At 41.4% G+C, this 12,921-nt stretch overlaps 2 protein-coding genes across 9 annotated transcripts in view; one reads left to right on the forward strand and one right to left on the reverse strand.

Annotated features, from left to right (window-relative positions):
* The window catches only part of LACC1 (laccase domain containing 1), a 20,348-nt gene extending 13,737 nt beyond the window's left edge, over positions 1-6,611 (reverse strand). For 2 of the 5 annotated variants that reach the window (XM_037741169.1, XM_017536110.2), the window contains exons 1-2: positions 2,671-2,756; positions 628-1,225 (exon numbers count right to left, since the gene is read on the reverse strand). In XM_037741169.1, the coding sequence (XP_037597097.1) occupies positions 628-1,189 (562 nt within the window). In that variant the 5' untranslated portion in view covers positions 1,190-1,225; positions 2,671-2,756. Of the gene's footprint in view, positions 1-627; positions 1,226-2,424; positions 2,618-2,659; positions 2,793-6,518 lie in introns of those variants that run through there. The other 3 variants (XM_037741168.1, XM_017536109.1, XM_017536111.2) reach the window with 3 other exon arrangements.
* Positions 2,696-12,921, forward strand: part of CCDC122 (coiled-coil domain containing 122) — a 38,886-nt gene continuing 28,660 nt past the window's right edge. For 2 of the 4 annotated variants that reach the window (XM_037741170.1, XM_037741171.1), the window contains exon 1: positions 11,883-12,546. In XM_037741170.1, the coding sequence (XP_037597098.1) occupies positions 12,501-12,546 (46 nt within the window). In that variant the 5' untranslated portion in view covers positions 11,883-12,500. Of the gene's footprint in view, positions 2,793-7,470; positions 7,657-11,882; positions 12,547-12,921 lie in introns of those variants that run through there. The other 2 variants (XM_017536113.2, XM_037741172.1) reach the window with 2 other exon arrangements.

A 12,921-nucleotide genomic window follows, 5' to 3' on the forward strand; every position in this document is an offset into this window, starting at 1 on the left:
GAGTGTAGCGTTTGTGTTTTTTTTGAGATACAGTCTTGCTCTGTCACCAGTCACCAGTAACCAGGCTGGAGTGCAGTGGCGTGATCTCAGCTTACCGTAACCTCCAACTCCCAGGTTCAAGCTATTCTCCTGCCTCAGCCTCCCAAGTAGCTGGGATTACAGGCATGTGCCACCACACCCAGCTAATTTTTGTATTTTTAGTAGAGATGGGGTTTTACCATGTTGGCCAGGATGTTCTCGATCTCCTGACCTCACGATCCACCCACCTCGGCCTCCTAAAGTGCTGGGATTAAGGTGTGAGCCACTGCGCCCAGCCTAGAATTTTTAAATAGAAGATTTTCAGTATCATAAATCTCATTGCAAAGGAAGGCTAGATTATTTATCTTAATATTAAATTTTCATAAAGCAAATTTATTTATTTAGGGTGGCTTTGAAGGGGTTATCCCTTGATACCTCTGACACTGCATGGCCATACGCCATGACGCCTCTGTGTTGCCACTGATGCTAATGAGTAATAAGCCCACAGCAGTCAACAAAAGAAAGGAGGAAAAAAAGAGGTGAACTACCTCTGAAGAAAGACTAGTTTGTCATGTACAAAGTAAAAACAACAGTTAGTGGTTAATATACCTGGGATCAAAGGAGAAGTGATAATAGTTAATTCTCCTTTCAGTGCTGGCAGACTTCTCAAATATGTTTCTATTTCATTCTGAATTTCTCTTAGTTCTTGAGCTGTGATAATGTTTATTTCAATGGACTGTTTCAAAGAGTCTCCCCTGAAAGTCACTTGCAAATCTTCAAATTCAAAATTGTAAACATCAGTGAAGAGTTGATCAATAAAAGCTTTCATTAATGTCTTCCTGTGCCTGGGTACAATGACCTTAATGCTGCTCAGATTTCTTTCATCAATTTTCTGCTTAATGGTATACAAAGAGGCAGCCATGCTGGGACAGCTAACAATCTCAAACTCTTTCAAGAGAGCTGATAATCCATTGCCTGTTTCTAACTCACAATTATCTTGTTCTCCATCCCTTTCATAGCTGATGTTACTGCAACACATTATACAAAGAAACTTGGCCTTGGCTGCATGGTGGTATTGGACAGCATTCAACGTCTTCAGTAATGTCTGAGGGCAGTTTTTTTGAGAGTTCAATTTCAAATAAAAAAGATCAGTCAAAACCGCTTCTGCCATCCTTCAAAGAATACTTTTGTGGCAAATAAATCACCTGTGAAGAAAAATTAGTGTAAGAATATAAAATTATATAAATCCTCTTATAGTTACAACAGAAATTTGTGGTAGATTAAAAAAGAAGTAATTGGCTGGGTGCAGTGGCTCATGCCTGTAATTCCAGCACTTTGGGAGGTCAAGGTGGGTGGATCACGAGGTCAGGAGTTCAAGACCAGCCTGGCCAAGATAGTGAAATCCCATCTCTACTAAAAATACAAAAATTAGCTGGGCAGGGTAGCAGGCACCTGTAATCCCAGCTACTTGGGAGGCTAAGGCAGGGAATTGCTTGAACCCAGGAGGTAGAGGTTGCAGTGAGCCAAGATTGCACTACTGCACTCCAGCCTGGGCAACATAGTGGGACTCCCTCTCAAAAAAAAAAAAGAATTACATTGACTTCAAAATGTAACCAAAATAGTAAATCTAGGCCCCTCCCAGAAAAGCCAATCTACTCTGTCATAAGAGAACCATGACAATGAAAACAAAGCCATCTTTTAATTTGTTTTGTGAAAATGTTGGTACATCTTTCCAGCAGAACAACAGTTCAACTGTTTTGTGTTGTTTGCATAGAAATTTTAAGTAAAGAATTACTTGCTGAGTTAGGCAAAGTCCTGTTTTTTAATTGCAGGGTGTCAACCTGTGTGATATATCATTAGTCCTGACATGATTGTCATATTAGTTCTCATCCTTTCATATGTGGGGACTTAAGTTCATGAAGCTAAACGGAGCTGCACCCGAATTTCGCATTTTAAGGTGATAAAAGCTGAGATGGCTAACAGCGTTCCCTTCAGGATTTGTGCAGTACTTCACTCTTAACAATGATCACAAAAGTTACAGCGTTTTGGATGAGCCAGGCTTCCTCGCTACTTTCTTAATTCATTCTCCCCGTGCAGCTGTGCTTACCTCCGGCCCACCCCTCCCACCCCATCCTGCGGGTCTCCGGTGACCCCCTCTGGTGACGCCATTTGCCCCAAGAAGGTTTTCTCCTGCCTCTTCCCCTAACCTTCGCTCCCCATCGCTCGGGGCTCCCTCTGAGATTCATTTCGCCAGTTGTGAGTGGGTGACCGTCCCCCTCCCCTATTCATTGTGAATTTCCACCCAACGTGTGTTGCCGCCGGGTCCCTGTTCCTCCTAACCGCCTTGGCTCACGGGGCGCAGGCTGTGGCTCTGCACCTGCCCAGGCATCTCCACCTGCCGCTCACCGCCCATTCGAGACTTCCTGTAGGACCACGCACAGCAGAGGTGATTGCTCTGTCCTCGCCTTCCCGCTCTTCATCTTCGGCTGCACATCCGTCTACTGCGACCTCTGTGACGATTTGCCGCCCCGACCCTCGTCCTGAATCTCAATGAAATTGAGCAGCCAACAGCAGGTCGTAAGCCCGGCCTAGAGGCGACGACACCGCCCCGCCTCACCTCACCCACCTCTCCCCACCTCACCTCACCCAGCTCGACTTGCCCGCGCGGATCCCCCGCCTGACACCGTCCCGGGATTCCAGGAGAAGCCTGACGGCCCGGTTCCCGCGGGCCAACTGCCGGGAGGCGGGAGGGAACTCAGGCAGGGCCGCCCGGGGTGAGCTGTGCGGACGCCGCTGGCCCAGCGCGAGAGCCGGGGAATCCCGGGATGAGCCAAGCGCCGCGCGCTCGCTGCTGCCTCAGCATTTCCGGGTTTGGGCGGCCAGCCGAGCCGGCACCCTGCAGCCCAGCCGGGGTTAGAGGAACAAGAGCCAGAGTCGCGAGAGGGCCCTCGGGCCGGAGCTAGGCGGGTTAGCGAGTGGGTCGCCGGGAGTCAGCGAAGGGCCCCTTGAGGAGGGATGGGGGGCGGAATGACGGGTCCCGGGAGCGGGCTCTGGGTGGCGGGAACTGCAGATCTCCAGAGTGCACGGGGAGGGAACTAGGGGCCGGGTTAGAGAGCGTGGGGCGGGAGGGAGGGATCAGCTGGCACCGTGAGGGAGCGCCGGGCGGCGCGAAGGGGCGGGTCGCGTGAGGCGGGGCTGCTGGAGCGACCTCTGGAGTGAACCGCAGTCTCCCTTCAGCTAACGGAAGCTGAAGTCCCGGCTTCCCCTTTCTGAGGACCCCTCGCTGACCCAGCAGTGTGGTCAGGACGCTGGGTTTCCTCACGGCAACCTAGGCAGGGCTCAAGTCAGGGGCCCCCTCGAGGAGATGTTTTTACTGTTTTGCTGCTATTGTTGTTCGTTTGTTTCCAGAAACAAACCATTGTCTCTGTGCTGGTTCTTTCTTGCGGATGGGACCAACACTTTGGAGCGCCTTCACTTGTGTTAACAATACAGATGTCCTCTATGGCCCTTTAAAATACGTGCCACTAGCAAGACTGAAGTAAAAGGCCCTCATCCCTAAAACCATGATAAAGGTACAATTTAGCATCCCTGATCTGTCCTCCAGGATTATAGTGTTCATTTATTTGAAAATACTGCGCATTATGACATGGAAGGCCAGTGTATGGTAAAGGGAAAAAATATCCGACCTTCTAAGAGTAACAGAAATGGTGCTTTTTGAGGAACTGGTTATGATGGAAGGAGAGGTTCCTTTTTTCTTTATTGTTGCTCATTTGATAGGTGCGAAAAAACCTTTGTCTCATAATCTCAGATGGCTGGGAGTTGGAAGAGCTCTCTGGGGTAGGCGCGTTCTTGTCTTGACTAGAGAATGGGAGCACTAACCCGGAATAGGAACCCACCCTTCAATAGCTCTAGCACCAGTTTTGTCAAAATTCGTATTTTCTTTGGTCATTTGTTAAGAGCGCGGAGCAGTAGATGGTACACCCAATCAGATAGTGCGCTCTGCCCTGAGTTTGTTTCATGCTAAATATTATTAATGGTTGGTGCAAATGTAATTGCGGTTTTTGCCATTGACAAAGACTGCAATTACTTTTGCAACAGCTTAGTACCTGAAGCAGAATAGGTCTTTTAGTTACAAAGGCTTTAAACAATTATCTTTGTTTTTACAATGGTGGGAATTCATATTCTTTCATGCAACAGTAGTGGCAGTAAAAGATGAAAATATTTCAAAAGAATGAAGTTGTCATGGGAGAGAGAGTTTGTTATATTGTATTTGCATTCCATTTCCTTTCACCATCTGTTCCTAGTGTCATGTTCTAACACTTCCTCATCCCATTTTCACTCTATCCTACTCCAGTGGTTCTCAGTCTTGGCTGCAAATCAGAACTACAAGCGCAACTTAAAAAAAAATAATGTTGAGACTCCACCCCAGATATACATTGAATCAGAATCTCTAGGAGTCAGCCTGAGCATGTTTTGCTTTGCTTTTTTGTTTTGTTTTAATCTCTATGTATGATTCAGATGCATAATTAAGTTTGAAAAAAATCAAAAACACCCTATTCCCAAGCCACTCAAATAATAGTTGTTCTTTGGAGGCCACATAATTTCATTCTTTACATTTGCAGTTCCTCTACTTAGCACAATACCCTCCTCTTGTATGCCTAACTGCTACTTTTTGTACAAGGCTCTTTAAGCTCAAACATAATCTTCCCTGAATCCCCATCCTTCATCAAGCAAAATTAATAGCTTCTTTACATTTTATATAAGAAGCCCTTTCATAGATGGCACATAGCCAAGCAATAAATGGAAAAAATGGTTAAATATTAAATTGTACACTTTATAAGGATGAACTTATATGTGGTATGTAAATTATATCTTTAAAAAAGCTTTTTTAAAACAAAAAACAACCTAAAACAACTGTGCGTTCACTTGCCAAATCTATTGAAAAGGTCCAAGACCTTTTCTTTGCATGTAGTCTACTGTTGGAATTCTGCATTCTATCTCTCGCATAAACTGTACCCCTAAAGTATCAGCTAAGATTAACTTAAAGCCACTTGTGAAACAATCTGAGGGTGGATTTATACTTTATAATCTTTTTATTTGTTTGTATTTGAGACGGAATCTCACTCTGTTGCCCAGGCTGGAGTGCAGTGGCATGATATTGACTCACTGGAAACTTTGCCCCCCAGGTTCAAGCAATTCTCTTGCCTCAGCCTCCTGAGAGCTAGGATTACAGGTGTGTGCCACCCCACCTGGCTAATTTTTGTATTTGTAGTAGAGACGGGGTTTCACCATGTTGGCCAGGCTGGTCTCGAACTCCTGACCTCATGATCCACCCACCTTGGCCTCCCAAAGTACTGGCATTATAGGCATGAGTTACCACTATATAATCTTTTACAGTTAATCCCACATACCTTTGTTGGATCTTTCCAAAATATCAAACATAGATTTTTTTTTTTTAAGACGGAATCTCGGCCTGTCACCAGGCTGAAGTACAGTGGCACAATCTTTTTTTTTTTTTTTTTTTGCCTCCTGGGTTCAGGCAATTCTCCTGCCTCAGCCTCCTGAGTAGCTGGGATTACACAATCTTGGCGTACTGCAACCTCCGCCCCCTTGGTTCCAGCAATTCTCCTGTCTCCGCCTCCTAAGTAGCTGGGACTAGAGGTGTGCACCACCACACCTAGCTAATTTTTGTATTTTTAGTAGAGATGGGGTTTCACCATGTTGGCCAGGATGGTCTCAATCTCTTGACCTCGTGATCTGCCCACCTCGGTGTCCCAAAGTGCTGGGATTACAGGCCACCATGCCCGGCCTTGAACATAGATTTTTAAAGAAACAAGAATTTCCACACTGTTTCATTTGTTTATACAATATTCATAACTTAATGTTGTAGTTATGACAGTACAATATCGAGTACAAATGGTAAAAACAGGTTTGCAAACAAACACAAGTAAGTCATCTGATTGAACAAGTCAACTGATAGGAGCAGACATGGACAGATTTACTGTTATCCAGCAAATCTGATATGGGAATTAGCCACTTATGACTTACAAAGGAAATAGAGTGAGTTAACTGGTTAGAGGTTATGTGTAGATAGGCTAAGACATTGGCTACTGTACCTCTTCATTTTAGTTGACTATGTGTCTTTCTCCCTACAGTGTTTTGAGGGCAGAGATAGTGCCTGCCTATTAAGGGAAACCACTGAAGAAATCCCCAGACACTTTTATAATGCTATGTAAATCTTCTCATGAGAAGAAGTAGAATTTTAAAAAACAAAGCAGTTGTTTCTAAGCCATTTACATTAAGGTTTATGGATCTTTCCAGAAAAGGCCAGGAAGGAGATGCGTATTTCCTTGCTAAAAGCTTTTATTAGTTTCCTAGGGCTGCCATAACAAATTAGCACTAACTGGGTGACTAAAAACAACAAAACCTTGTTCTCTCACAGTTATGGAGGCCAGATTATGAAACTGAGGCATTGACAGGACCTTGCATCTTTTGCTTACCTCTTCTGTCTGGTGACTCCAGGTGTTCTTTGCCTAGGGGCTAAGTGACTTGGAACTCCATGCCTCCATCCTCAAATGGTCTTCTTCCCTGTGGTTCTAAGTTTCAAATAGCCCTCTACCTTTCTCTTACAAGCATTCTTGTGTAGAAATAAATGACGATCAATCAAATGAAAACAAGCAAAGCCTATTTATTCAGACCTTGTAAGGGAGGGAATCACCATCTCTTGCATTTTAGCAGAGTGAAAGGCAGCCAGAGGAGTGAGCTTGCCCTGATTAGAGGCTCTTGGCATGAGGAAGCTGCAGGCAGGCTAACTAGAAGTGGAGAATTCTATGTGATTGGTTAGGGGGGCATATTCAGCTTCTTCTTGTTAGTCTCAACTTGGAAATAGGAACAGAAGTTAGGGAAGATGCCAGTTAATAATCCAGTACTGGCCATTTGGGCCAATTGTTATTGTTTGTTTCCTAGGATTGTTATTAGAGATAATGATATGACTTGCTACAAGTCTAATTTATAGACTTCCTGGACTGGTTACTGTAGATAATGGGTTGATTTCCTGGGTTGCTGGCTGCAGGTTGTGGGTCAGAGTTCTATTTTTACATATGGTCTGGCTGTTGTCCATTTGCATATTCAGTCACCCACCCTAAATCCAGGATGATCTCATCTCAAGATCCTTAACCCAATTATATCTGCAAAGATCCTTTTTCCAAATAAGGTCACATTTCCAGGTTCTGTGAGTTAGGACATGGATATATCTTTGGGTGTGCGGGAGGGCACCATTTAACCCACTATAAAGTTCCTCTTGGTTTAGAAATCATGTTTACTTGTTTAGAAGGGGGGAAAAAAAAGACCTTGCCCCTTGCCTCTCTGAATGAGACAAGCAGGTAGGCTATAACTGGATTTCACCAAAGGTCTATAACTTCGGTCTCAGAGGTAGAAACCTTTTTGAAACAGTTGCCTGGACATCCTTTAAAGCTTGGATTTGAGCTGCAGACCAACTCCTTTATGCCTACACTCCAAAACAAGAAATGTTTGGTAGTCCAGTACTGTCTATACATTTAGCAAAGCCCCTCCTTTGATAGAAAACTGGAAGCAGTGTGGATAATGTATGAATGTTGCCTATATTATCTTGGATAGGAGGTAAGGAACAGTACGAATCCTTTGGTTTCCTTCTTTTTCAATGCCCTGAAACTCTAATCTCACTGCCTGACCAGAAAAGGAAGTAATCCCTAGTTTCAGCAGATTCAGTCGTACTGGTATATAATAGGTCTACAGTTTATTTTTAATTATTCAATTAATTGATTCTTTTTGGATGACTCTGATGATGTTCTAATTTATCTTAAAAACATATTTTTAAGAGACAGTCTTGTCTCTAAAGGCTATTTAATTTGTGCAGTTCTAATGAATTATCAGTAGATGGCAGTAGTTCATTTCATTTTTCTTTTCACTGCACAATAGAAATCTGACGGAAAAAAAACTAAAACTTTTCCAATTTTACAGCATAAATTTTATGAATAGTTGGTTTAAATAAATATTACCCAAGAGTTCTTCAATTTATATTGCTATAGAAATAGAGATCAAGAAATACTAGTTACTTTATTTTTATTATATAAATCCAATTTTCTTTATCCTTTAGGTTACGTTATCAAATACTTTAAGGAATACTAAAATGAATAAAACACTATATTTGCCTTCGTAGTGCTTACAATCTAATGGGGAAAGATACTATAAAATAATGAAAATAATAAAAATAAAAATTTGTTGCGTATTCATAGCGTGACAGGAATTTGCTAAATGCTTTACATGCATTATTTCATTTAGTCTTCACAATAACCCTAATGAAGCAGGCACTAATATTGTTCCCATTTTATAGGTTAGGAACGTGTGGCCCAGGTTGGAAATGATTTTCCTAATAAGCTAATAAGTAATGCAATCTAGATTCAAAACTAGCTCTGTCTTACCCTAGACTTTGTACCTTTATCTAAAATTATATAATAGAAATATTGAAACAATTCTTCTAAAAAAAGAAAGTCCACATCTTCCCAGAAAGATCAAGAAAGACCTCTTAAGAAAATACCAGCTAAAGTGGAATTGAAAGATTGGCTGTGATGTTGACATGATTAGAACAGTGCTTTCAGAGCATTATTCTGTCAGAAAAGGGTGAATTGGAGTAGAGATAAACTATAGTTAGACACCTGTTATGTGCCAGGCACTTCTAGACCTCTGTCATCATGGAGCTTACATTAGTAGAAGGATAAGGAAGAGAAACAAGTGTATGAGATGTCAGCGGTGATAAATGCTATCAAGAAAAATGAGGCAGGGCAAGGAAAGAGAGGATGAAAGAGGATTATCAGGGAAGGCTTTTCTACTATGACGGTATTTGGAATTGGTAAAGATTGATTGGATTCCAATATAATTTAAAGGTAGAGCCAATGGTTTTTGTCAAAAGAACTGCATGCAGCATGTAATGGAAAGAAAAGAGGGAAGGTTCTGGCTCATCCTTTAGATAGGTCAATCAGGGCATCAGCCCTGGAGTGTTAAGGATTTCTCAAAGGGCCCATGAAACATCAACAATAATATCTCCTTTGTTATTCCCTTGGGTACTTTTAGTTGAATTGTCTTGGGCTCTATACCCTTGTGGAGACCTCCCTGCTAATGAATTCAGGGTTTTTGGCCTGAACAACAAGAAAAATGAACTTGCAATTTACTGAAATGGAGAGGACTATGAAGGTACAGGTTTAGTGGTGGTAATAGAGTGGACAGAGGAATCAAGAGTTCAGTTTGGAATATACTGAGTTGAAATGCCTATTAGAAATCCAAATGGAGATATCAGGTAAGCAATAAGTGTGAGGATGAGTCTTCAGTTCAAAAGAGAGTTCAGGGTAGAGATACAATTTGGGAATTGTCAGCTTATAGGTGGATTTTAAAGCCATAGAACTAGATGACATCATGTGTAGAATAAGTATGAGAAAAGAAGGAAGCCTGAGGACTGAGCACTGGGAGCTGTAACATAAGTGAAAAAGATGAGAAGGGACCAGCAAAGAAAACCAAGAAGTGTGGTGTTTCAAGAAGCCAGTAATTATCAAATGTGTTAAATGATGCCAATAGGTCAAGTAAAATGATGGAACTTTTTCATTGAATGTGACAGTGTGGAGCTCATAGATATCTTGATAAGAGTTTTAAAAGTATGGTGATAAGTGATTGATTCTAGTGGGTTCAAGAAGAAAGAGGGGAGAGGAAGTGGAAAGCAAGGATCCTGGCTTTAAAGGGGAACAATGAAATGGGTCAATACTGAAGGAGGTTATGGTGTTAAGCAAGGCTGGTGGTGGTAGTGGTCGTTCATTCATGATGGGCTGTTCAGAATAATACATTTGATCAAGTAAATAGGGAAATTCTGTTGACAGGCCATTCAAAGAAGTAAATGTCTGTGAGAAAGAGTACAAAAGTAGAGGATTGGCCTTAGATAGGAGCAAGAACACTTTATTTATTGCAAGAAAATGGTATGTTGGTATACAGGTGCAGGTATACAATCTGGTAGATGGGTAATTTACCATCTTCTCTGATTTTTTTCTTCTATTTCAGTTAAATTAGAAGGTAAATTATTAACTCAAAGGAAGGGAAAAGAGGTGTGGAGGTTTGAAGACAGGATAAAAAGTGAGACAATCATCTACATAACTTGGTGCATCATAAGAGCCTAGGATCAAGGGCCCACTTGACATAATGGTCTTGAATTTAAAGTGAGCCAACAGCGTAGCTGTATGTCTTTCTTTAAGCATATTCAGCTACTTGAGTGTAAGCAAAGCAGCTGGTTGGGATTCTTCCAGGGAATTAGGACAGGGACTGAGCTGCAACGGAAATGAGGGTGAATGCAAAGGAATCTAAGCCAGGTACAGAGGAAAGAATCCATGAAAGGCTGCAGGAATGTGTAAAGATAGAAGAGTTGATGGGTTGGAAGACTTGCAGGGTTAAACAGCATATACTGTCAAAATACTAGACGAGAAGAGCTAGAAAAAATAAACAATAGTTTGAATCTGAGATTATGGATGAGGTACAGTTACACTCTATGGGTTGCCGGGTAGAATAGATGAAAGAAGACATTAAACAACTGAGAGATCAGGGTTTTAGATATACATTTTGTGTGGATATTGAAATGCCAAAGAAATATAAGAGAGTAGTGATAGAGAAACAGTAAGTCAGAAGATGCTATAATCTAGAAATGAGGCTTCCAAGACCTGGAAGACAGTTGATAACAAGGAAAGATAAAGCCTATATAGTCTATGGCCTGAACTTCGAAGAAACCAGAGTTTAGAGAGACGAAAAGGAAATAGGGTGGCAGTGGAATGGGAAACAGAAAAAAAGTCTCATCTCCAAATTTAAGTGGTTTGAAGATGAGGAAGCTGTTTCTTTGGACTTCAGTTAAGGTCAAAAGGTAAAAGGAAAGTTCACTGAAAAGGTTGACAATAGAGAGAACTTTGCTGAAGATGGCCCATGAATTTCAGAAGTCAAAGTGGAAGGATAGAAAAGGGTTGGGGAGTGGGTAGTACTGCATCACACTAAGGGACTTACCAAGCTGAATAAGGATGGGTTCTCATGATGAAGAATGACCTGGCTTCTTCTGAAGACTGAAGTTACTAGGGGTGTAGAATTTAATGGGAATGGTGCCCACAATATTTTTGGCAGCTTACGGAAGTTACACTGTGATTTGGGGGAGAGAAAAATGGGGACTCACCAGGAAGGTAAGTTACCTAGCAGAAATGTACTGTTAGGTAAGAGCATGAAGAACTCATTGGATTGCCTCTTCAGGCATGCAAATTGTGTCATTAGGCCATTGGAGGTCTGTTGGAGCTGCAGCAGCTCTATAAACGCACTTGACCAGAATATTTTCCCAAAGAAGAAATGTAGACAGTACTAGTAGGAATAGAAGGAGTAAGTTGATTAAAGTGATGTTTTAGCAACATAGGAATGCAAAATATAGTGGGCCCTTGAACAACACGGGTTTGAACTGTGCAGGTCCACTCATCCATGGGTATTTTCAACCAAACTCAGATATAGTATATGCAGGGCTTGAAACCCCCATGTAAGGAGGGCTAAGTTTTCATATGAATGGGTTCTGAAATACTGACTTTGGGACTCGAATATGCACAGATTTTTTTTTTTTTTTTTTTTTTTTGAGACAGAGTTTCGCTCTTGTTGCCCAGGCTAAAGTGCAGTGGCACGATCTCGGCTCACTGCAACCTCTGCTTCCTGGGTTCAAGCGACTCTCCTGCCTCAGCCTCCTGAGTAGCTGGGACTACAGGCACATGCCACCATGCCTGGCTAATTTTTGTTATTTTTAGTAGAGATGGGTTTTCACCGTGTTAGCCAGGATGATCTCAATCTCCTGACCTCGTGATCTGCCCACCTTGAACTCTGAAAATTGCTTAGGGTTTACCCTTGCCAGAATAGCACTGGACAGCCATACTATATCCCCTGGATTCCATACCCATAACAGAAATTGCTAATTAATGTTAATATTGTTTCTCACAGATTCTGGTTATAGTTTCAGAATCCACTTCATCATAGTACTAGAGTTACATATTATTAATACTAACTCAAAATAATTATGCAGTATATGTCAGGTACTGATCTAAGCATGCTACCTATGTTACTTTAATTATTAGAATAGCCCTATGAAGTTTTAAAGATGAGGCACTGAGGATCAAAGAAGTTAAGAAACTTACTCAAGGTCATAACAACAGAAAAGCAGGAGAAGCAAAAATCAAATATACTTTTATTCCAAAATCTCTCATTTAACCATTGTATTTTAAATCTTGGCACTAATGATGAAATGTCATTGACATCCCTGTGACATGTTTGACAATTAATTTACCTTTCAGAATCACCAATATACAACAGGAAAAAAACAGAAGTGAAAGATTATCAATATAGATTATTGAATAGGAGTAAACCAAAAAGAGGAAAAGAAGAGATTACAGACACAGAGAATGTCAGACAACAAAGAAAGGAAGAGTCAAGGAGTTCCTAAAGAAGGTAATGAAACAATCTTAAGAAATAAATAATTAAAAGATCAGCAACAACAACAAAAAAGTAGTCTGGCAGTATAATTGTGTTAAAATTGATAGCAAATTAGAATAGAGGGAAGCAGTTACATTTAGCCAGGAAAAGCATACGCAGTTTTTAGAAAAGGCATGCCAACCTGAAAATACAAGCCTATAATGAAAATACATCAGCTCTAATTGCTATAGAGTTGTTATAGTAGCACTATAATTATAGTATATGTGCAAGTGGCCTGGATAAAAAAATTAGGACAATCAAAATATTTATACTGTTCCATAAAGGAATAGGTATAACATTGCAGTAGGCAACTTTGAATTGCCTATTACTGTTGCCTTTAATTTTGGTTTT

The sequence above is a fragment of the Cebus imitator genome, unplaced genomic scaffold (assembly GCF_001604975.1).
Source record: "Cebus imitator isolate Cc_AM_T3 unplaced genomic scaffold, Cebus_imitator-1.0 Scaffold96, whole genome shotgun sequence".
In the NCBI taxonomy this organism is placed as follows: Eukaryota; Metazoa; Chordata; class Mammalia; order Primates; family Cebidae; genus Cebus; species Cebus imitator.